Source organism: Miniopterus schreibersii, assembly GCF_964146895.1.
Source record: "Miniopterus schreibersii genome assembly, chromosome: 5".
NCBI lineage: Eukaryota > Metazoa > Chordata > Mammalia > Chiroptera > Miniopteridae > Miniopterus > Miniopterus schreibersii.
In genome coordinates, this window is record NC_138106.1 from 45,972,301 (window position 1) to 45,996,053 (window position 23,753).

Genomic DNA, 23,753 nt, shown 5'->3' on the forward strand with positions numbered 1-23,753 from the left:
TTTAAAATGTCTCTTACATTCTAGTGGATAGCTAAGAAACAAACAAAGATGAGTTCTAATAGTACTGTGTTAAATAAAATAGGGTGGTATGAAACAGCAGCGTAAGGGCTTTTTTATTTTATTATTTTCAACATTTATTTTTAATTATAGTTGACATATTATATTAGTTTCAGGTATACAACATAGTGATTCAACATTTATATACCTTACAAAGTGATTACCACATTAAGTCTAGTGTCTGTTACTTACAGTTATTACAGTATTATTGACTTTATTCTACTTTATTCTATGCTGCACATTACATCCCCATGACTTATTTTATATCTGGAAGTTTGTACTTCTCTAAGGACTTCTTTCTGGTAAGATGGATGGTAATCTGTCAGATTTGGAACAGTCCAGGTAGTTTTTTAGAGATCTAGCGTTGGGGAGAAGTTTCTGGTTTGGTGACATTTTAGGCAACTTCTCTTTTTTTTTGGATCTTGTGAAATGATGGGCTGATTGAGTTGGGTGTTGTGATGGACTTGACTGACAGAATGTTTGGTAAGCAAAGGTTTAGTTGGATGGTGATGGTTTACATTTGATATGACTTCTAAATTGGTAAATTTATGATATTAAAACTAAATTGCTGGTATTAAGAAGTATGAGATTCAAGAAAAGGTACAAATGAAAATTTTCTTCTTCCTGATGGTTTTTATGTAATTTCATCCTCATTTTAAAAATCACATTTGCATTTGACTATGAAGTCATTAACACTTTGTTATTTAGTGATTTTAATTAGCTTAAAGAACATAAGGGGGTAATATATTTGTGAGGACTTTCACATCACATGCATTATTAGCTGGTATGCTCTTGAGATGTAAGAAAGGTAAAGAATTGGTGAAATACTGATTTTTAATTATTTTTTAAATATGTTTTTATTGATTTCAGAGAGAGGAAGGGAAAGGAGAGGGAGAGAGAGAAACATCAATGATGAGTCATTGATCGGCTGCCTCCTGCACGCCCTCTACTGGGGATTGAGCCTGAAATCCGGGCATGTGCCCCAATGGGAATCGAGCCCTGACCTCCTGGTTCATAGGTCTACATTCAAGCACTGAGCCATGCTGGCTGAGCTGAAATACTGACTTTAGAAATAAGAGAAGCCCCTGAAATCAGTGACAGATTGAGCTTCTTTAGATATTCTTGATAGCCCTTTGAATTTCTTTTGGTCTGAAGTTCTGGGAGGCTGAGTTTGTGGAGTAGCATATTTGTTACATTAAAAAAATGTTCTTAGGCAAGTAACCTGGGGAGCCCTAGTATTTTTATTTATTTGTTTGTTTATTTTGGGGATATTTGTAATTATGGGTTGGAAGTTGGACCAATGTAAAAATTTTAAGCTGATTAGGATTTTAAAAATCAAACCACATTTTGAAATTGATTCCTGATTGAACTACCTTTTATTGAGCCCTATAGTTTTTGTGCTTGGTCAGAAAAATAATTTGGTGTTTTGTTTTTCAATGAGAATTTAGGATAGGATTTGGATGTATTAAGTATAAATTTATACAACGAAATTATTTATTTTGTGTTTATCCCTCTGCCCCTCTTTTGAGAGCAGTTATCTGGAAATAAGAAAAGAAAAAGTTGTGTTGTCTTGTAACATTTTCTACCAGCTAGTAAGTAATTTGATGTCATTTAGCTTGTTTTACTTTAGTACAGGCATTTCCATATTTATTTATTTATGTATTTATATTTTAAATATATATTGATTCCAGAGAGAGGAAGGGGGAGAGAGAGACAGGAACATCAATGATGAGAGAGTCATTGATCGGCTGCCTCCTGCACGACCCATGCTGGTGATTGAGCCCGCAACCCGGGCATGTGCCCTGACCGGGAATCGAACCCTGATCGCCTGGATCCCAGGTCGATGCTCAACCGCTGAGCGACACTGGCCAGACTCCATATTTTTTTATTTTCCAAAATACTGATTATGAAAATGGGAAAAACCAATGTACATTTGGTTTGGATTCCACCTGAGAATTACCCTCAGTAATGCAACAGGCTTCAAAGCAGCCCTTTTATTTAGTTTATATAAACAGATTGTTGCTTTTCTTGATTTAGAGAAAAAGTAAACTACTTTTTTCTTGTGATCTATCCTGAGGTATAATAATGCCTGCTAGCGTGTTGGTGTTTACAGTTGTTTTACTTTGTTATCATTGAATGCTGTGTATTCAGTTTAATTTATAGCATCATTTTTGTCGTATTTTCAAAAATAACTACTAAGCTGTTTTTTTAGGTATTGTATGTGTTTGACATAAATGATATGAAGAAAACTGTACTTGAACATCTTGATTCTAAAGGGAAAATAAAACTGTTTGGATTTATACCCTGAAATGTAATTATATTAAGTGAATAAATTATTTTTTCCAGGCAGACTCCAGGTTAAAAGCGCTTAATGCAACATTCAGAGTGAAAAACCCAGACAAGTAAGGTTTTGTTTTAATAACGGTTACAATGTTGTTTTGAATGGTGCTTATCAATATATTTAATTTTTCATTTCTGAATGTATGCACTTTATTTGCTAAAGGTTTTAAATAGTAATTCACATTTAGTGAAATCCTTTTATGGTCTAAAATTGATTTTAAAATTTGCTAACTTTATTGGGTTTAAGGTTGTAATTGTCTGAAGTTTTAGAAAATTAAACCTGCTTTTTTCTAGAAAAATTTTTTAAATGTTGTTGAAGGTGTCAGAAAAATGAGAGAAGCAATTTTAATTTCATATAAAATAGTTTTTCTCATATGAGTTTGCTTGCCAAATATATACAAAGGCCAAGATAAGAAGATTATATATTACATGTATATTTTAATAATAAACTTTCTACTTTGCATACCAAAACAACTTCATAAATGCATACTAGTATAATAATGCCATAGAGATGTATATATATAACAGTTACTTGACTTCATTAATGTCAGCTTGGTGTTTGTGCAAGCATTTCTGTGTTAAAGGAAGACAGTGTATTCATTTAATTTATTTTTTAATCCTCACTTGAGGACATGCTTACTGATTTTAGAAAGAGGGGAAAGGAGAGAGGGAGGGGGAGAGAGAGAAACATAGATGTGAGAGAGAAACATCGATGGATTGCCTTCCGTACCTACCCCAATGGGGGATGGAACCTGCAACCTGGGTATGTGCCCTGACCAGGAATTGAACCCGCAGCCTTGCAGCCTCTTCAGTGTATAGGACGCCGCTCCAGCCACTTGAGCCACACCAGCCAGGGCAACGCTAGTGTCTTCAGAAATAGCTTTTCTTAGGATGAGACCTAGGTATTTCTTAAGATTTTGACTTTGCTTATTCTCTGAATTTGGTGGATAAATTTGGCTCTTCATCATATGGATTTTCACCTGATGTTTGGTTCAGCTGAGTTTTTAATTTAAAAATTTGCTTATGCAGATGAGGCTTTTCTTTTTGGTGCCTAAGTTGATGAAGTCTGTTAGCATTTCTCTAGTTAGGTCTTTAGCATTAATTTCTACATAGTGTAAATTCTTAGCAGACAAAGGTCAAATTTGCATTGTCAAATAGCCGATTATGCCTGACTTTATAAACCATAATACATTAACATAATGCCTTTGGTTTTTAAGATAAATTTTGACTATAAAGTATAAGTAAGTATTTTAAAGTTTTGTTAATTAGGAAATTGTGGTGGTAATCATTCAGGTGTTTTTTTGTTTTGTTTTTTGTTAATCCTCACCCAAGGATATTTTTTCCATTGATTTTTAGGCAGAGTGGAGGGAGGAGAGGGACAGAGAGAGAGAGAGAGAGGGAGAGAGAAACATCGATATGAGAGAGACACATGGATTGGTTGCCTGCCGCATGTGCCCTGACTGGGGCAAGAATGTGCAACCTGCAACCCAGGTACATGCCCTTGACTGGGAATTGAACCTGTGACCCTTTGGTCCGCAGGCTGATGCTCTAACCACTGAGCCATGCTGGCCAGGGCTTTAAATATTTTTATTGATTTTTTTAAAAAAAATATTTTTATTGATTTCAGAGAGAGGAAGGGAGAGATAGAAACATCAATGATGAGAGTCATTGATTGGCTGCCTCTTGCATGCCCCCTGCTGGGGATTGAGCCCGCAGCCTGGGCATGTGCCCTGATCGGGAATCGAACTGTAATCTCTTGGATCATAGGTCAGTGTTCAGCCGCTCAGCCACACTGGCCGGGCTATGTTTTGATATTTTTAGAGAGAGAGGAAGGGAGAAGGATAAAGAGAAATATCAATGTGAGAGGGAAACATTGATCCGCTGCCTCCTGCACACCCCCTCCTGGGGATTGAACTTGAAACCTGGGTATGTGCCCTGACTGGGAATTGAACTGGCAGCCTTTTGGTGCACAGGACAATGCCAGCCAACTGAGCCACACTGGCCATGGTGAGGCGTTTGTTTGTTTGTTTTTACTTGACTTTATATCATAGAGTGGTTTAGGTTCACAGCAAAATTGAGCAGAAAGTACAGAGCTCCCACATACCCTCTGCCCCTACACATGAATACCACCCCTGCAGTGCATAGCTTCTCCCAGTCTGTCAGCATCCCCCACTAGAGTGGTACATTTGGTATGGTCAGTGAACCTACATTGACACATCTTTGTCACCCAAAGACCACAGTTTACTTTAGGGTTCACTCTTAGTGGTGTATATTATATGGGTTTTGACAATTATATACATTATTATAGTATCATACAAAGTATTTTCACTGCCCTAAAAATCCTTTTTGCCCTGCCTATTTATCCCTTCCTCCCCACAGCCCTGGCCACCAACTGAGCTTTTTACTGTCTCCATAGTTTGACCTTTTCTACACTGTCATATCATTCAGTATGTAGCCTTTTCAGATTGGCTTCTTTCACTTTGTAATGTGCATTTAAGATTCCACCAAGGTTTTTTTAAGGGTTAAAAATGATATCTATGGTATATAAGTGATGTTCTCTAGATTAAGAACTGAAATTACTAAAAAAAGCTTTGGAAAATCTTATAAGCAAAGTTTCTGTAGTTTGTCAATTAAATGTTTTCTAATTTAATGAAAAATATTTTGTCAATTGAATATTTGTCTTCCCTTTTCTGACCTAACTAGATTTTCTAGGTTGCTAAATTTTGTTGCTGTTAATCCTCATTGAGGATATTTTTTCCATTGATTTTTAAAGAGACTGGAAGGAAGGGAAGGAGGGGGGCAGAGAGAGAGAAACATCAATGTGAGATAGACACATCAATTAGTTGCCTCCCACATGTGCCCCTATGGGGCCGGGGATCAAACCTGCAACCTACGTGCCCTTGACCAGGAATTGAACTTGCGATCCTTTGGTGCTCATGCTGACTCTTTAACCACTGAGACACTCTGGCTAGGGCTAGACTGCTAAATTTTATTTAATATTCATATTATATACAGTCACGTGCCACTTAATAACATTTTGCTAACTACAGACCACATATAGGGTAGTGGTCCCATAAAAATATAACGGAGCCAAAAATTTCTGTCATCTAGTGATGTAGCCGTCTCAAATATTACTCACCTGTTTGTGGTGATGCTGAGGTAAAACAAACCTACTGCACTGCCCATTGTATAGAAGTACAGCACATAAAATTATGTACAGTACAAAATGCTTGATAATGATAATGAACAACTGTGTTACTGGTTTATATATTTACCATACTATATTTTTTATCATTTTTTTAGAGTGTACTCTTTTTACATATGAAACAGTTTGCTGTAAAACTCTGTGCCGTGTTACACTGACAGCAGCCTAGTACACCTCATGTTTACTACATCTCTTGATTGTGTCATTTTCTCTTGTGCTTGATTTAATCTCGTGTTGCTTTGTAAAGTAGCATGCTATACAAGCTTGTAGTTTAGGAGCAGTAGGCTGTACCTGTAATTTACAGCTGGTGTGCTGCAGGTTTTTAAGACATGAACTACCTGACTACTTAGTCAAGGGCACTGACCTGTTTTCCTTTAGATTGTCAAATAAATGACTACAGCCAACACAGTAACTGTGGAGTGTGAATGAATCAAAATTATACCTGGTTTTTTTGTTGTTAGATCGACAAAAAGTATATTTTTTGGTGTGCTGCAGAATTTTAGTAATTAGATTATATGTGGCATGAGACAAAAAAGGTTGAAAATCGTATTAAGGTTTGTGCTGTGCACTCTGTGACGGTTGCACAGTGACGAAACTGCCTAACGAGATTTCTCAGATGTATTCTGTTGTTAAGTGGTGAGTGACTGTATAGGATTTTAAATGTGATATGACGAATAACATAACCAAGGCAGTTTTTTACTTCTAAGTTCTTGTTAAAGTGTATAATTAATGTGTAATTAGTAATAGAATTTGTTTGCCTTAAGTTCTAGATAAAAGAATTGTCTACATCAGTCATTGTTATAACAAATTCTTGATATACAGAATCTTTGTTCTACATCTAGTTGGAGCAATTGTTATTCATGCTATTACTAAAATAGTTTACATCACTAAAATACTTTTATTCTTTCTTAAAATCTAGAAAACCAGAAAGATTATTTCAGAGATTACCAAAATGATACTTGCTTTATGCATGTTTATCTTTCTTAAAACTAGACTGTTGAGAGCAGTGAAGAGAAGGGCCTTGGGTCTTCTACTTTTATGTGGCAATATTTAGACAATATTTGGGCAATATTTAGGATGTAGACCTAGTGATTAGTAGAATGTGTGGGATGAAAGGGGGGATACAGGTGGCACCCAGGTTTCCATCTTTAAAATGCTAGAGAACATAGGGGAGAGAGATTTTGGGGGGTAGGGGAAGATAAGTTAATCTTTGGGTATGAGCAAGTACAAAAGCCTGCTAGTTGACTTTCTAGATCTGGCATTTAAGAGAGCTCGGCTAGAGGTAGACATTTGGAATTCAGCAGCATGTGATCATAATTGTGAAGCTTTGTGAGTGGTAAGTCCCTTAGAGTGTGTAGATGGAAAGATTGATTGTAAGATGGCTGAGGACCTAGGACTGACCCCTAAAGAAGCCAGCACTTTAAGGGCGTTTTCCAAAGTGTAGCCTGACGATTACCAGCATCTGAATCCTGTGGGTGAGCTTTAATAACTCAGGTTCCTGAGTCCCACTAGGGCCCCTGTGTGCAGCGGTGCTGGTTATTCACAACTCCGTCTTACTGAGATGCCCTGAACAGTGTTTTAATAAACACTTCAGGCATTCTTTGCAGACTGAAGTTGGAGTGTAAGGGATGGGTGAAGGAAGTGAGGACTGCCCAGGAGACCTTAGGAGTAACCAGAGAGTAAAAGGAAAATTCTGAGAAAATGACACTGATATCTAGGGAACACATTTTTGAGAAGGGTCAGGTCAGCCATTACATTGCTGGAAGGATCGACTACGATGAGGACTAAAGTACATCAGTGGATTTCAGCAGCTTGAAAATAGTAGGTGACCGTCGGGAATATTGCTTCGCTATGGTGTTGGAGGCGAAGTGGGCTGAGCAGTGAACAGGAAGGAAAGAATTGGTTGTGGCTAGAGAGAGAATGCCTTGTGAAAACGTGCTGTGAAAGGAGTGGGTATGGAGAAGGTGTTAACAGTTGGGTGTGATAAGGAAATGCATGTGTATTGCTTTAATCTAGAAGGGACCCTAAGTTAATTGATGTACTAATGAGAAGGAGTTTGTAGAGAGAGGAAGTTAGAAAACAGGAATATGGAGTGTAGCTGGGATAGAATCTAAAGTATTGATTAGATGGGAAGAAGGATTCTAGAGGGTAGGAAGAAATGATGTGATACTGGAAAGTTTCTAAGTTTGCTGGAAGGAGGTGGAGGTGGAGGTACTTCCTATCTGATCGCTTCTATTTAATCTTTGAAACTTGGTTAGAGAGTGACAGGTGGTGACATCAGAAGTTTCAGGTCTTTTTTTTTTTTTAAATATATCTTTATTGATTTCAGAGAGAGGAAGAGAGAGAGAGAGAGAGAGAAAGAAACATCAATGATGAGAGAGTCACCGATCAGCTGCCTCCTGCACGCCCCCGACTGGGGATAGGGTCCGCAACCCGGGCATGTGCCCTGACTGGGAATTGAACCCCGATCGCCTGGATCCTAGGTCAACGCTCAACCGCTGAGCCATGCCTGGCCAGGCAGAAGTTTCAGGTCTTAATGGAGAATGGCAGTTATTAGATTAGGAAAATAGATTACTGAGCAGCATTAAGATTGAGGTTAGAGACCACGAGTTTGTATTTGTACCGTAAGATTTTTTTTTTAATCTGTTGCTTTTTAGAGAGAAAGAGAGAGAGGCCTGATTTGTTGTTCCACCTATTCATGCGCTCATTGGAATGATGCTCTAACCAACTGAGCTACCTACCAGCCATGGCCCATAAGATATTTTTAGCCTCTTAAATTTTTTCCTGTTTTTTTTCCCTCCAGGTAATTTTATCTCTATCTCTGTCCCACACACAGTACAAATTATGAAGTATGAAATCTTTTCTTGGCTTTAAAAATATCAAAAGAAAGTACGGGTTTTTCTTTTAGAATTTTTAAGATTTGTATTGGTGTATAAATGTTCAAGACCAACATATGGTTAAATAGAATCAGTTTTATTATTCTCAAGAACTACAGTTGACCTTTGAACAATGTGGCAGTTAGGGGCACCCCAAACTCCTCCCCCCTCTGCACAGTTGAAAATACACATATACTTTTGACTCCCCCAAAACTTAACTTGACCCGAAGCCTTGCAGATAACATAGAGTTGATTAACACATATTTTGTATGCTATATGTGTTATATACTGTATTCTAACAATAAAGTAAGCTAGAGAGAAGAAAATATTAAGAAAATCAGAAGGAAGAGAAAACAGATTTATAGTATTTACTGAAAAAAGTCTATGTATAGGCGGACCTGCACATTTCAAATGTGTGTTGTTTAAGGGTCAGCTGTACTGTTTTGTCTTCCAATTTTTTATGTGTTTTCATGAGAAAAGTTATGTTTTATTTATTTCCTGTTTTAGGAGATTTACTGAACTAAAGCACTACAGTGATGAACTACAGTCAGTCATCTCACATCTTCTTCGAGTCAGAGCTGTAAGTTGTTCCCCAAGAGTTTTTTTACTCACATCCATAAGAAAGTGCTTCTCATGTAATCATTATGTTTTTAAGTAATCAGTGGTATTTATAATGAATAACTGATTTTTCTATTCAAATTTGGTGTGTTTATCAAAAGTGCATTTTTAAAAAATGTGAAATGTTTTCTGGCATAAACAACTTGAAGAATTTTAGCCTATTTTCTCTGTAGTTTATATATGGTTGTTTTGACATCTTAGAACTTTCCTTAAAGGCTTTGAAAGATTCTAAATTACCAGATCTAGGATCACATCTTAGGCTGATTGGAATCTTCTTGAAATGAAATATATTGTCAGGATTTGTTTTAATAAAAGAGTCTACTGGTAAAGGGTGGAGAGTAGGGGCAGTTTTAGATGAAACTAGATTGGCCATATAATAATTATTGAAGGTGAGTGTTGGGAAATGGACGAATATCCTACTGTTCTCTGGTTTTTGTATGTTTGAAGATTTCCATAATAAGTTTAAAGAAATAGAGTAAGGGGGAAAATCCTTTTGAAGATTCTCATATTGGTCTAATTTCCTTTTTATCCATTCAGAGTACCTTTGGACTCCTTAAATAAATTGTAAGATAGTTTTTAGGAGAAGAAATGGTACCTGTGAGAATTATTAGGCTACAGTCAAGGACTGTGGATTAATGAGATAAAATGAGAAATTTTATTTCATTAGTTTATCTCATTTCTCATTTTATCTCATTAGTTTCCTTTAGATTACACAAGTACATTAGGCAGTCGTTCTTGTGGAAAGCGGAGGTAGGGGACAGAGAAAATCCAGAAGAATGGAAGAACAATTTATATTGTTCTGTCTTCTATGCCAGAAAACTTGGAGAATCTACTTAAATTAGAGGTCTGGCTGATTATGAAAGCTGTATCCTCTTTAAAGGCCTTTAACCAAAGGGAAGGGGGACAGTGCAGAAAGCGACATTTAACAGGAAGGTGTAAACAGTTCTGGGAGTCTTGGGTAGGCAGAGGTACACTATTAAGCAGTCACATGACTAACCCCAGGTATTGGAAGTTTCTTTCAACCCAAAAGAAACGAAGAGACAATGCAGAAAAGCCAGCCAGAATCAGATTTATCAGAAATCTCAGAGATGAGTGGTGAGTTGAACAAATTGTAACAGTTAAACACTCAGAAAATTCATGAAGCACAGGGAATACATTTAAGTGAAATCTAAAGGAGGGAGAAATGGTTGTTATTGTGGTGAGACTGTGCTGCAGATCACTGAGCCTGAGAGAAAGTATGGATGATTGTTTTCATAAAACAAATCAGAAAATTGTCACAAGGCAAGAGGTGACAGTGATTATATTTGGATTTCTACTAATATTTTAAAGTATATTTAAAAGTGTGATTAATATTTAATAACCTTTAAAGATTATAACAAAATTTAACTATGATGCTAAAGAAAAATTTTAAGAGTCCCACACAACTGTTTTTATATTCCTTTATATTCTTTCTACACTCCACTTTCATCCTCTAACTACTCTCAACCATTCTAAACTTGTTTCTGCCCTAGGACTTTTATTTGCTCTTCCCAGTAACTGTACCATTCTTCCCACCCTAAAGATCTGCCCTTGGCCTATTCTCTCTTGTCATTCAATTCTTGACTCAAATGCCTCCTCAGGGACATCTTTCCTGGACATCTTATACAAAATAAGACGTACTTTTCTATCACTTCTCTGTCATTTTCTGTCGTTGCTGTTGTCTTTTTAGCAACACTGTCTGACATGGTATTCTGTACTCATTTGTTAATTGTCTCCCCTACTAGTGTTTGTGAGCTCCATAAGAGCAGGAGCTTTGTTCTCTTACTGCTAATTCCCTAGAATAATGCCTGACTCATAGTAGGCACTCACTACATATTCATTGAATGGATGAATAAATGAATGTGTATGTTGACAGTTTTATGTTAAAAAGATCTTAAAAAGCAATAAGATAAGTTGGTTTTTGAATATAATTACAACCTGTTAATAGAACTGGTAACTAATGTGTGTATAACAAGAACCTTTAAAAGAAAATCACGTGTCATCAAAGAGTTTGTAATGCATAAGTGAGAGAATTATGGTTAAGGATATTAAAAAACCAGTTTATCTTATTGCGTTTTCAAGGAATATGTAGTGAGTGCCTACTATGAGTCAGGCATTACTCTAGGGAATTAGCAGTGAGAGAAGATTAGGAGTTATCTTGACAGAGTAGCATGGAAGTATGTTGTATATGTTGAGCATTTATGTATAAAACTATCAATAGAACTGAAAATGTCTATATTCTTTCCCCTATATACCACTTTGGGAACTTTATCATAAGGACACAATATGAAATTTAGAAAAAGCCTTACTCTCAGATGCTTTTTACAAAATTGTAATACTCAACAAGGAATACTTACTCAATCTGCCGGAGCCCGCCGGCAGAGTCAAACGGTCCCGAGAGTAGGGGTGAGGATGGAGAAAAGACAGACACAAAAAAGATGGGATCGGGAGGACTGCAGCTCGTGACGGCTGCAGCCCCGAGTTTATTTACCAAGCTCAATTTATACCGGCGCTGTTGTTTTTGCTGAATAGCACCCTGCCCCGCATTCCTTCCCCTTGCCCGATACAAAGTAGTTCTCTCCAGGCTGCACAAACACACCTTCAGGGTAAACATCCTGCCTCCTGCAGGAGCTCAGACCTTGGTAACTATCTTTGTCTAGGCTTCTAATGGGAACTTGTTGGGAAGGATTGAGTCCTTGGCTCCGTATGTAGCTTGACTGTCCCTTAACCCTTCAGGCCAGGGCCAGCTTCCTAATAAGCCTTTCTAGAATTTAAGGCCGCAAACTAAATTAGTATCGCCTTGGTGCCTCAAGGTCTGGGTCAGGGAGCAGGAGAGCATTTCTGCAGCTCACCCAGGCAGCTCCTCTGTGCCTGGGGCCACAGCAGCTCACCCACATCTCCCTGGGAGCAGGGGAGCACATCTGCAGCTCACCCAGGCAGCTCCTCTGTGCCTGGGGCCACAACGGCTCCCCACATCAATCTATACACTAGTTGGAATTTTATGCAACTATTTAAAATGGTTTCTATTAACCTGCTGGATAAAAATGTTATCATGGGGAAAAAATAGTGTGGTCATCATATTTATGTAGTCACTTTTATACTTTTTTCTGTATATGTTTTAATTATTGTCTTTAAGTTTCCTATATCAAGAGTGATAAGACTTTGGGAGAGTTTTCTTTTCCATGTTTTCTAAGTTTATTGTACTAAGCACGTTTTTGGTTTTTTAAAAATGCATATAACTTTGAACATATAATTGCAATTTCTTTTAAATATTTATTCCAGAGAGTAGCAGATCGACTCTACGGTGTATATAAAGTACATGGGAATTACGGGCGAGTTTTCAGGTAAGTATTACATAAACTCTTAAAAGAAATAGCATACTTTAAACAAATGACAGATTAAGCACACTGTTGTCTGGGCAAGGGGCAGTGAAGGAATAAAGTCCAAATTTAATATGAAGTGTATTTTTTTATACAAGGCAGAGTCAGTGACCAGTCAAGAGCTGATTTCCAGCTGCCAGAGCAAAAGCAAAATTCCCCTGTTGCTAGAGCATTTTGCTAGGAAACAAAGAAGCTGGTGTTGGCAGGCAGGGTGACTTCCTTCGAGGGACCACTGAGCCACTGCTCATAGCAGGATCTCATGCACCTGGGAACTTAAGAGTTTTTGGTTAGTGAAGAGTTGCCTCACCCAAATAGATACTCTCAAATAGTCCTCATAAACTCAGTATTTATGGTCTAAATGTTCCCTTGCTTTAGTTTCTTCACATATTCTTTTATTTTTTTCACACTGTACACTCCCCTTCAGTGCTCACAGCCCACTGGTAAGGAGGCTGGGCAATGGTTTGAGGCTGCAGTTTACTCTGGTGTGGGTACACTGTGAGAGGCCCACAGAGAAGGGCTCACCATAAGTCCATTACCATGCTCTCCACACATTTTTATTGATAAGCCCCTAGTGGAGCCCCTCAGCTGCTAGGCTGCTGAGGTACTTACCAAGGACATTAGATGAGATGATGACATCCTGAAATAACTTACTTCATTCTTATATCAAAGCAACTTTATTTCTAAAAATGTTTTTTGTCTTTGTCATAAACAAGTGGATTAAAACAATTTCACTTAAGTCAAAAAAGTGAATTTGAAGTTGTTCAACCAGTACACAGTACATACATTGATTCTCCCAGTTTGCTATAATATACATATATAACTTTTATAAAAAGGAGTTTTTACCTGGAGCATCTCAACAAAATAACTTGTGGTTTCTAGTAAATTTTCTCACCCAATTTTAGTTTTAGTACAAATTATTGAAATGTCACTGTGGACCTACTGTTTCTGTACAATCTTTTTGTGTTAGCTGTTATATAGTGTCATGTAATCAGGTGTGTTCATCAGAATCATCTGTGGATTTTGATTAAGTAGATCAAGAGCAGGGCCAGCATCCATAGCTTCTAAAAGCTCCACAATTGATTTAAGCAGGCCCTTGTTGAGAAAGTTGTCTGTAAGCAGAAGCTCTTTTGTATGATACTTACTAGGCACTTGACAGCAGCAGGTTATCAACTTCTGAACTAATATTTTATGCCTTCACTTGCATTTAGTTGTTAAACTTAAAGAGAGCCCAGCCGGCGTGGCTCAGTGGTTGAGTGTTGACCTATGAACCATGAGATCACGGTTTGATTCCCAGTCAGGGCACATGCCCAGGTTTGGGGCTTGATCCTCAGTAAGGGGTGTGTAGGTGGCAGCCAATCAGTGGCTCTCATCATTGATGTTTCTGTCTTTCTCCCTCTCCCTTCCTCTCTCTGAAATCAATAAAAACATATAAAAAAAAAATTTAAACTTAAGGGGAAAGCAGCATATTTGAGTCACAGAAAATAAACCCAAATGCAGATACTGTACATTGTTTAAAAGCTAGTTAGAAAAAAACCTTTTAAAAGATTCTGCTTAATAATATTCCACAATGGTTTTGGTTTTGTCTTTTTCTTCCCAGTGAATGGAGTGCCATAGAAAAAGAAATGGGTGATGGACTGCAGAGTGCTGGTCATCATATGGATGTGTAAGTATCTAGAGAATATGAGGTAAAACCTAAGGTGAGGTTTAGTGGTGAAGTGGTAGTGATTCTTCTGTTCTTCTGTTTATCAAGTTTCCTGGCGTTTATATCATGCTTTGTGTATACAGATCTGTCTTAAAGAAGTTTATCTCAGAAGTGCTATGTTAACATTAAAAAACCGATCAGTCTAATTCATATACTAGTAGAATAAAGAAGAAAGTCTGTATGTTCATTTCAATACATGTAGGAAAAGCATTTCAACATTCATTCACAGTAAAAATTATCCTCAAACTAGGAATAAAAGGTATTACCTCAGTCTAAAACCTACAGCTAATATTGTACTTAGTAGTGAAATAGTAACACTTTCTCCTGAGATGAGGAACAAGGGAAGGTTGTCCGCTATTGTACTAAAGGCCCTAGTCATGTCATGAGGCAAAGAAAGTCAACCTTAGAATACATTTTAGAAAGGAAGAAGTAAAACTGTCTTTATTTGTAGTTAACAGGATCTTTTACATAAAAAATATCATAAAGAATCAACCAAAAACTTTACAGAACTAGCAACTGAATTTAACAAGGATGCAGGATATATGATCAATATATAAAAAATTATTAGTTTGAGTTTTTTTATGCCTTTTTTTTTAAAATCCTCACCTGAGGATATTTTTTCCATTGCTTTTCAGAGAGTGGGGGGTGGAGGGGAGAGGAACATGGGTGTGCGAGAGACACATCGATTGGTTGCCTCCTGCACATGCTCGATGGGCCGAGGATTGAGCCTGCAACCAAGGTACATGCCCTTGACCGGATTTGAGCCTGAGACCCTTCAGTCCTTGGGCCGACTCTCTAACCACTGAGCAACACTGGCTAGGGCATATATACAGTACTAGCAACAATTGGAAAATACAAATTTTGAAGCAGTGCTATTTATAATAGCATCAAACCAGAATACTTTCCTTTTTAAATTTATTGATTTTTAGAGAGAGAAACATTGATTTGTTCTTCCACGTATCTATGCATTTATTGCAAACCACAGTACTTTAGAGATTAATTTAATGAAAGATGTGAAAGACCTCTACACTGAAAGCTTTATGTATAAACATTGCTGAGGGAAATTAAAGAAGACCTAAATAAATAGAGAGATGACTCATGTTCCTGGGTTGGAAGACTCAGTAGTGGTAATACGACCATTTTTTCTGGATTATAGTCCTAATCAAAATTCCAGTGACTTTTTTATAGAAATTGATAAACTGATTCTAAAATGTATATGGAGCCCAGCCAGCATGGCTCATTGGTTGAGTGTCAACCTATGAACCAGGAGAGCATGGTTCGATTCCTGGTCAGGGCATGTGCCTAGGTTGTAGGTTCGATCCCCAGTGCGGGGCATACAGGAGGCAGCCCATCAATGACTCTCTCATCATTGATGTTTCTCTCTCTCCTTCTCCTCTCCCTTCCTCTTTCTGAAATCAGTGAAGACATATTTAAATATAAAATAAAATGTATATGGAAATTCAGAGGATCTAGAATAGCCAAAATAATCTTGAAAAAACAAACCCCGAATATATTACCTGATTTCAAGACTTACTATATAAAGCTATAGTTATCAAGGTAGTGAGGTATCGAGATAAACAGATCAATGGAACAGAATAGAGTACAGAAATAGGTCTACATTTATTTAGCTCATTTCAAGAAATTATTCTGGAAATTAAATGGATATCTACATGGGGGGAAAAATGAACCTTGAGGCATATTTCACACCTTACATAAAAACTAATTCAATTTGGATCATATACATATTTTAGAAAACAGGAAAATATTTTTGCAACCTTTGAGTAAGCAAAGATTTCTTAAAGAGGACATGAAAAGAAAAAAAGTTTTAATGGTAAATTGTTCTTCATTAAAATTGAAAATTTTGCCTATCAGCCGGGCTGGTGTGGCTCAGTTGGTTGAGCATAGTGCCATGCACCAGAAGGTCACGGTTTGATTCCCGGTCAGGGCACATGTCCAGGTAGCTGGCTTGATCCCCAGGAGGGGGTGTGCAGGAAACAGCTGATCGATGTTTCTCTGGCATTGATGTTTCTATGTTTCTCTCCCTCTCCCTTCTCTCTGAAACCATTAAAAACATATTTAAAAAAAAAATTTTTGCCTATCAAAATATCCTATAGGGGAGGAGGAGTGTGGGAATTACTGTTCAGTGGGTACTGTTTTAGTTGGGGAAGATGGATGGTGGTGATGGTTGCACAATGTACTTAATGCCACTGTACTGTATACTTAAAAATTCTTAAAAAGGTAAATTTTATGTTATGTGTATTTTATCACATATACACACACAAAAGACACCATTAAGCTAATGAAGAGGCAAGTCGTACTATAGGGGTAAACATTTCTAACTATAATATGTAAAGAACTACAACTCAATAATAAAAATTAAATTAATTTTTTCTATTATTTTTGGGCGGGCTATATTTAAGCTACCTGGCTACTTTTCAGCCAGGTTGTTAAAAAGTCTTCCTGCATTCTTTTCACTTAACATTTTCAGTATTTGCACAAATTTAGGATTATTCCTTCAATTGATTGTAAAGTATTAAATAAGATTAATGTTAGTATCAATAGCTAAAATTCTTTACCACTTATACTTTTCTACCCAAGAACATGCCCTTTGTCCCTACACTGTGTTTCCTGTTTTCAAGCCACTAGCCCTGTGGTTCTTCTTTTTTGTTTTCCTAACATTAACTCTTCCAGAATCATAGGGGTATGAACTAAAGGCAGTTTTTCCTGCTCAAAGCAATGATTCTTAGAAGTTATTCTACACTCTACAACTGTAAATTTGTAGTTATAAAATATGTAATTTGCCTACTTTTATAAATCCTGTAAGCACATCGATTTTCAGTGAACCTTAACTTAGGTTTACTTATTTATTTTTAGAATTCCAGTGAACTTTGTTTATTTGCCTATATGAAGTAGGCCTGGAGACATAAAGTATATTTTTCTTTTAGTCCCATGCTAGGGAATCAGAATTAATTAGAAAAAAGCATTACCATTATACGCTACAGAAGTAGTAAATGACAAGGCCCGTTTCCTTACAGAATTTATAATGTGATCAGAGAAATAAAACCAATACTTGAGACATCACTTTGATGCAATTTAAGTTATAAATTGATAAAGATCAGAAGTAGAGCGATGAGTGAGGAGTAAAGTAGCCTGGGAAGATTCCCTGGGGGCGTTCAGGTGTGTGCCTGTAGGGTTTGGAGGAGCAACGTGGAAGCCATCACATTTCTCTACACAAAAGACTAGGCCCAGGAACAAGAATGGCATAACAGTGAGGGTCCAAGCAGAGATTTATTGAGAATTTGAATAAAGTAAGGCTTCTAAAATTTTCTGTAATCTTTATTTGCTTAACTTTTCCTTTGATAGCTTTTTGGCATCCCTGTATGTAATTGCTACCTAAAACACTTGTGCACCAATTATACTAAGCTCTTATTTCTACAGATTTTGTAGCCCTTTTATAAAATCTTTGAACCAAACGTATTACAGTCCTACAGTGCTTCTTACGCTACCTGTAAGAAGGACCTTTTTTGTTGTTTGTTTTATTTTTTTTATTTCCAAGCCATTAGTGATTGAAACATTTTAGTAAAATGCAATAAAATTGTCATGGTAATTAGAAATTGCTGTAAATGTTTCTAAATGCCTATTCTCACTTTCTATATTTCCCTTTGTTACTGATGGGTATAGCAAATGGTCTGTGGATTACACTTTGAATAGCATTTTTTTAAGAATGTTCTGATAAAAGTTGCTTCTACAATGTTTTTTTAAACAGGTATGCATCTTCTATTGATGATATTTTGGAAGATGAGGAACATTATGCAGATCAGTTAAAGGAGTATCTTTTTTATGCAGAAGCCCTACGGTAAGTATAATGTGTTTTAGATGCGGCTGGTCACCACTCTCTGTACATGCTGCCCTAAAATAGAGATAGTAAGGTTGTTTAATGAATAGAAAGATTTTTAAATGAATTCATTTCTCCAGATATTGAATGAGGTCCCTTTGTAGTCCTCTCTCTTCCAGAGGCTAGGCATAGAAATTTAAGACAATCCCTGTCCTTGAAACATTATATTGATAAAACTCGTCAGTCTCAGGCATCAGATCTCTATGTTGTTCTTTGTACTTTTTTCAGTTTGAAGACTGGAAGCAAAGAACAGATTGAGTATGTGTGTAGCACTATCTTTTATTAGGTTGTATATTGTCTTTTAAAAAAAATCCTCACCTCTGGATATGTTTGTTGATTTTAGAGAGAGAAGAGGAGGGAGAAAGAGAGAGAGGGAGAGAGAGAGGGAGGGAGGGAGGGAGGGAGGGAGAGGGACATCGATGTGAGAGAAGCATTGATCGTTTGCCCCCCCCCCCCCCGCTGTCCCCTTATGCACCCTGACCTGGGATCAAACCCACAACCTTTTTGGTGTACGGGATAATGCTCCAACCAACTGAGCTACCCAACCAGGGCTACATACTGCCATTTTTATTCTGTAATTTTTTTACACCTGAATATCTTAATCTTAGTAAGGCTGTAAAACTTGCTAATATCAGGACTTTGTTTTCTGTTTTTATGGTATCTCCTGCAGAGCCAAACAGAACTCTCTGGTAGGTAGTCATATTAATTAAGAAGTTACTATATTTTTTCTGTCCATTTTAGAAAAGTGAATTATTTTCCTATAATAGGTGGCTTTTGGTTGTAACCGCTCTTGGTCATTTTCCTGTAACTTTTAAAATCAGTAAAAATTCTGTTATAAAAAAAATTCTGTTAGTAAAACAGTGGAGCAATATTTCTTGTTTAGTAACTGTATGAAAACATAACATTGTTAGCCTTTTTCCTTCTAGAGCTTAGGATAGTAAATAGTTTCACCAAGTATTTTCAAGTTACCAAGGAATAGAAAGTTGCTGAATACAGTGGAATTTTCTGCAGCTCTTAAAAATTATAGAAAAGATTAACTTATATTGATATGGAAACATTTTCATGGTATATAGTTAAGTAAGAAAAGATGTGGAATCACTTGGGGTGTGTAGATATATGTATTCATAAGTGCCTACCTAAAGTCTGAAAGGATATACACCGTCTGTTAACATGGATTGTGCCTGGATAGTGGGATTGGGGAAAAGAGAGTGTTCTTGAAACTTTTAATTTTGTGCATTAAAAGTGTTAGAATTTTTTTACAGTGAGCATGGATTACTTTTCTGATAATAAAAACTAATAGAAATTTCTAAATAAAAATGAAGAAAGCTTTGAGATATCTTTTTAAAGAATAGTCAGTTGCTATGTGAGATTATAGCATTTGTTTCTAGGTTATACAAAATATTTTTTATGATGTGATAATTTTGTATGTTTATTGAAAAAACAATTGCAAGTATCTAGAAAACGATCTTTTGTTTTAAGTCATATAAAGTTTTTATGCTTAGGTTCTGTTAGATTTAATTTTTAATGTTGGGCTACTACATTTTAAACTTGAAATTTTTGGTTACACAATTTTTGACCCTGCTAAGACATTGTGGTGCCTCCCTTTTACCCCTGAAAAAAAATTAACATGCTAAAAGAGAAGCCACAAAAATTAAATGGCAGCACTTTTATTCATCCCTAGGGCTGTGTGCAGGAAACATGAACTTATGCAGTATGACCTGGAGATGGTTGCTCAGGACTTAGCGTCCAAGAAGCAGCAATGTGAGGAACTGGCAACTGGGGTGAGTGTTTTTCTACTTAGATTTCTAGTATTATTATAGCAAGCCTTATGTGGAATGAGCTGTAGTTATAATACTCAAGATGCTTGTAGCTTTTACAGGGGAATAATTTGTGGGCAACTTTTTAATTCTTTGGGTTGTGATCTTGATATAAAAAGATGTAAATGGTAGTATTGTAAGATATTTTGCTAACATTGCTCTGTGTAATAAGTGCCATCTCATTTCTGATTAAATCCAAGTGAAAAAAAATTATTCTTTGGGATTGAAATAATGACCTTTTCAGATTTAATTTTACAAAGTATATTATAGAAATTATAGTTTACTTTGAAAAGCCATACCCAGTTAGAATCAGTGTATCTCTCTTTACAAGGAGCTTTCTGTGTACTTTATTCTTGAATGCTTACAGAGTACTTGTGAAGAAAATTCCAAATCTTATTGTATTGGACTTAGATCACTTTTATAATCAGCTTTCTACTCTACCACTATCTCATTGACATAATTGCTGTCACAGTGAGAGCACATAGTCTGGAAGTAATGAAGCAGTGACAGTGTTGCCATTTATAAGTCACTTTACTAACAAGTGCTTTAGTTTTAAAGGTGCTTATAGGTTACCTACTTGCTATGTATATAAAGTGTCATAGATTTATGTGGGAAAAGACCCTTGACTATGAAACAGGTATATACTAGGCTTAAGTTATTTTTAAAACTCAAAGGAAATTCCCAAGGAGTCACCTTTTTGAGGGAGTTTGGTTCTCCTACATGTGAAGGGAAACTCCAGAGAGTGAGGAAATGTTAAAGTAGCAAAGTTTGATGCTTGGACTTAGGCATCCTATTTTATTAAAAATACCCAAGTATTTTCAGTGTGAGTTATGCAGATTTTAAATATGTTTCCTTAGTTTGGCTTATTTCTGTTTTTGGCCTGTTGAATTTTATCAGAGTAATTTTGAAAAATATGAGCACTAATATAAAGAAATAAATTGCCTAATAAATACTTCAATAGAAGTTTTCCATCCGATTAAGAAGTTCCATTAGAATTTTACCCTTTTTGTCTATTCCATATTTTTCCAGTGTTAGCAATCATACTAGGAGCCCCTTGGTTATAGGCTTATGGTGCTTCTGTCTGATCTAGGGGGGAAATGACAAAAGTTTTCTGTTTCCTTTTTTAAGAAGTTCTTAATTGTAAAATATACATAACATAAAACTTATCATCTTTATCATTTTTAAGTGTACAGTTCAGTAGTAGTAAGAACATTCACGTTGCTGTGCAACCAACCTCCAGAACTCTTTTCATCTTGCAAGGTTGAAACTATATCCATTTAACATCAAGTGTCCATTTCCCTCTTCCCCCAACCCTTGGCAACCACCATTCTACTTTTTGTCTGTGGATCTGACTACCTTAGATACCTCTTATAAGTTGAATCATATAGTATTTGTCTTTTTGTGGCTGGCTTATTTTCTCTTAGTATAATGTTGTAGCATATGTCAGAATTTCCTTTCTTGTTATGACTGAATAATATTTCATTGTATACATACATCACACATTGTTTATCCATTCATCTGTTTCTAAATCCTTTTAGACTGTCAGAACATTTTCTTTGAAGGGAATGACTACCAAGCTCTTCGGTCAAGAAACTCCAGAGCAGAGAGAAGCTAGAATAAAGGTGCTTGAAGAACAAATAAGTGAAGGAGAACAGCAGCTAAAGTCTAAAAATCTGGAAGGCAGGTAAAAACGCCGAGGTATTTCACAAAGCCAGTCATGTAGATTACATGCGGGTTGTTGCTTCATAACAATTCCCGGCTTCATTAGCATCCCTGGATATATCTGTTCTTCTAAAGTGCAGTCATTGAATTCCTAAGAAATTTGAGTTATCAAAAATATGTTACAGAAACAGTTGTTTTAAAGTGGGGGAAAGAGGAAGAAGAAAGTTTCAGCTTCATAATGTTATTTTCCTGCACTTTTCATGATTTCTATCCTTTGCACATTCCTTCTGCCCTTTTCTGTCATTTAACAGAAGCCTGATCTGTCTTCAGTGCCCAGCTCTTGGGTTCCTTCCTCTGTGGAGCCTTCTCCTGTCCGCACAGGCTGTGGAGCACTTGGTCCATGCCACCGCGGCGTGGCAGTTTTGTACTAGCTGGTTGGGTGCTCTCTGAGTGTCCCTGGCTAAATTACAAGCCCTTCAAAGCCAGTGACCATGTGTTTTTTCATCTTTATGTTTCAGCATCTTGCATAGGACTTGCCATGTAATTATTCCATAAATATTTCTAGAAATTCAGTTTTCAAAGGTCTACCATCACTGTTTGGTCCATTTTCCTTATTGTTTTCATCTGTGAGTGAGTGAGTGGAGCAGGGCAGACAGAGTATATCATTGGTTTGGCGGTGGTTTTGGTATATTTCAGAACTGCAGGCACCAAATTCAAAGTAAACTTTCATGAATAGAGTTAAAAAGACAAATGCTTGTCAGAATTTTTAAAACTGCAGTTGTCATTTAAAGCAAGTACATGATAAATGTGATACATAATCCGTCTTGTTAAAAAGAGTATATATTTTCCAGTGACCCAGACAGGCAACTTCATGTGGTGTCTATATCTGTTTTATAGGAATAATTTGAAGCTGGAATTCTTGTGGCAAATTATTAAAATGTAGAAGAATACTTGACTGTCTGCTTTTTTTCCACTGTAATTTTTAGGGAGAGAAAAATAGATCTTACAAAAGCAATAGCCTTTTCCTTTATATAGACAAATAAAAACCAACTTACATGAGAACTGGTGACTTGAATTTATAAAATACAGTTCACTTAAGTTAAATAATAATAACAATGACTATCCTTTTATTTCAGAGAATTTGTGAAAAATGCTTGGGCTGATATTGAACGCTTCAAAGAGCAAAAGAACCGTGATTTAAAGGAGGCTCTCATAAGCTATGCAGTCATGCAGATCAGTATGTGCAAAAAGGTGGGTTTCGGTTTCAATGAAGATACAAGTATATGCAGAAGTGCTTACAGATTTTTAAAAAACTTGCCCTGGCTGGGTAGTTCAGTTGGTTAGAGTGTCATCTGATACACCAAGATTTCAGGTTTGATTCCAGTCAGCGCACATACAAGAATCAACCAATCAGTGTATAAGTGAAACAACAAATCGATGTTTCTCTCTCTCTCCCTCTCTCTCTCACTCGCTCCCTTTTTCTCTCTCAAATCAATAAAGAAATAAAAACAAAATTTTAAAAAACGCTTTAATCCTATTTGAATCAGTATTAATCATTTTCTTTTTCTTTTTTTTTTTTTTTAATTCTCACCCGATGATATTTTTTCCATTGCTTTTTAGAGAGGGTGGAAGGGAGAGAGAGAAAGAGAAACACTGATTGGTTTCCTCCCGCATGCACCCCGACTGGGACCAAGCCTGCAACCGAGGTACATGCCCTTGGCCGGAATTGAACCTGGGACCCTTCAGTCCACAGGCTGACACTCTAACCACTGAGCCAAACCAGCCAGAGCCAATCATTTTCATTTTTAAAGCTCACTCTTCTTCCCTTCCAGAATATTTCCCAATTAATTTTAAAATAAGGATCATAACCAAAATACCAGTTACTGAGTCTCTAGTCATCTGAAGTTCCAAATCTATGCACCCCATTTACCACTTGTATTTGAAAATATATATTAACAACATTACTTTGGTTATATGCTGTTCTTGGACAGGGCAGTAAAATACCATTCTTAACAGTGATGGATCCTTTGATTGAAAAGTAGCTTACATTAGTTTGGGAAAATGAGGTTATCAGGTATGGTTTGTTGCCAGAGTAAGACCTTCATGTAGCTGATGTCTGTATTAGAAAATACAAACATTGAAGCTCATTTTAGTTAAAATAAGTGTTTTGACAATGGTGGGAC

General features: G+C 36.6%; 1 protein-coding gene across 1 annotated transcript in view; it reads left to right on the plus strand.

The window, feature by feature from the left end:
• The window catches only part of SNX4 (sorting nexin 4), a 47,413-nt gene that overhangs the window by 20,428 nt on the left and 3,232 nt on the right, over positions 1 to 23,753 (plus strand). The window contains exons 6-13 of the mRNA XM_081139410.1: positions 2,404 to 2,459; positions 8,986 to 9,058; positions 12,397 to 12,458; positions 14,092 to 14,157; positions 17,963 to 18,052; positions 19,773 to 19,872; positions 21,447 to 21,592; positions 22,707 to 22,821. Of these exons, the coding sequence (XP_080995536.1) occupies positions 2,404 to 2,459; positions 8,986 to 9,058; positions 12,397 to 12,458; positions 14,092 to 14,157; positions 17,963 to 18,052; positions 19,773 to 19,872; positions 21,447 to 21,592; positions 22,707 to 22,821 (708 nt within the window). The remainder of the gene's footprint in view (positions 1 to 2,403; positions 2,460 to 8,985; positions 9,059 to 12,396; positions 12,459 to 14,091; positions 14,158 to 17,962; positions 18,053 to 19,772; positions 19,873 to 21,446; positions 21,593 to 22,706; positions 22,822 to 23,753) is intronic.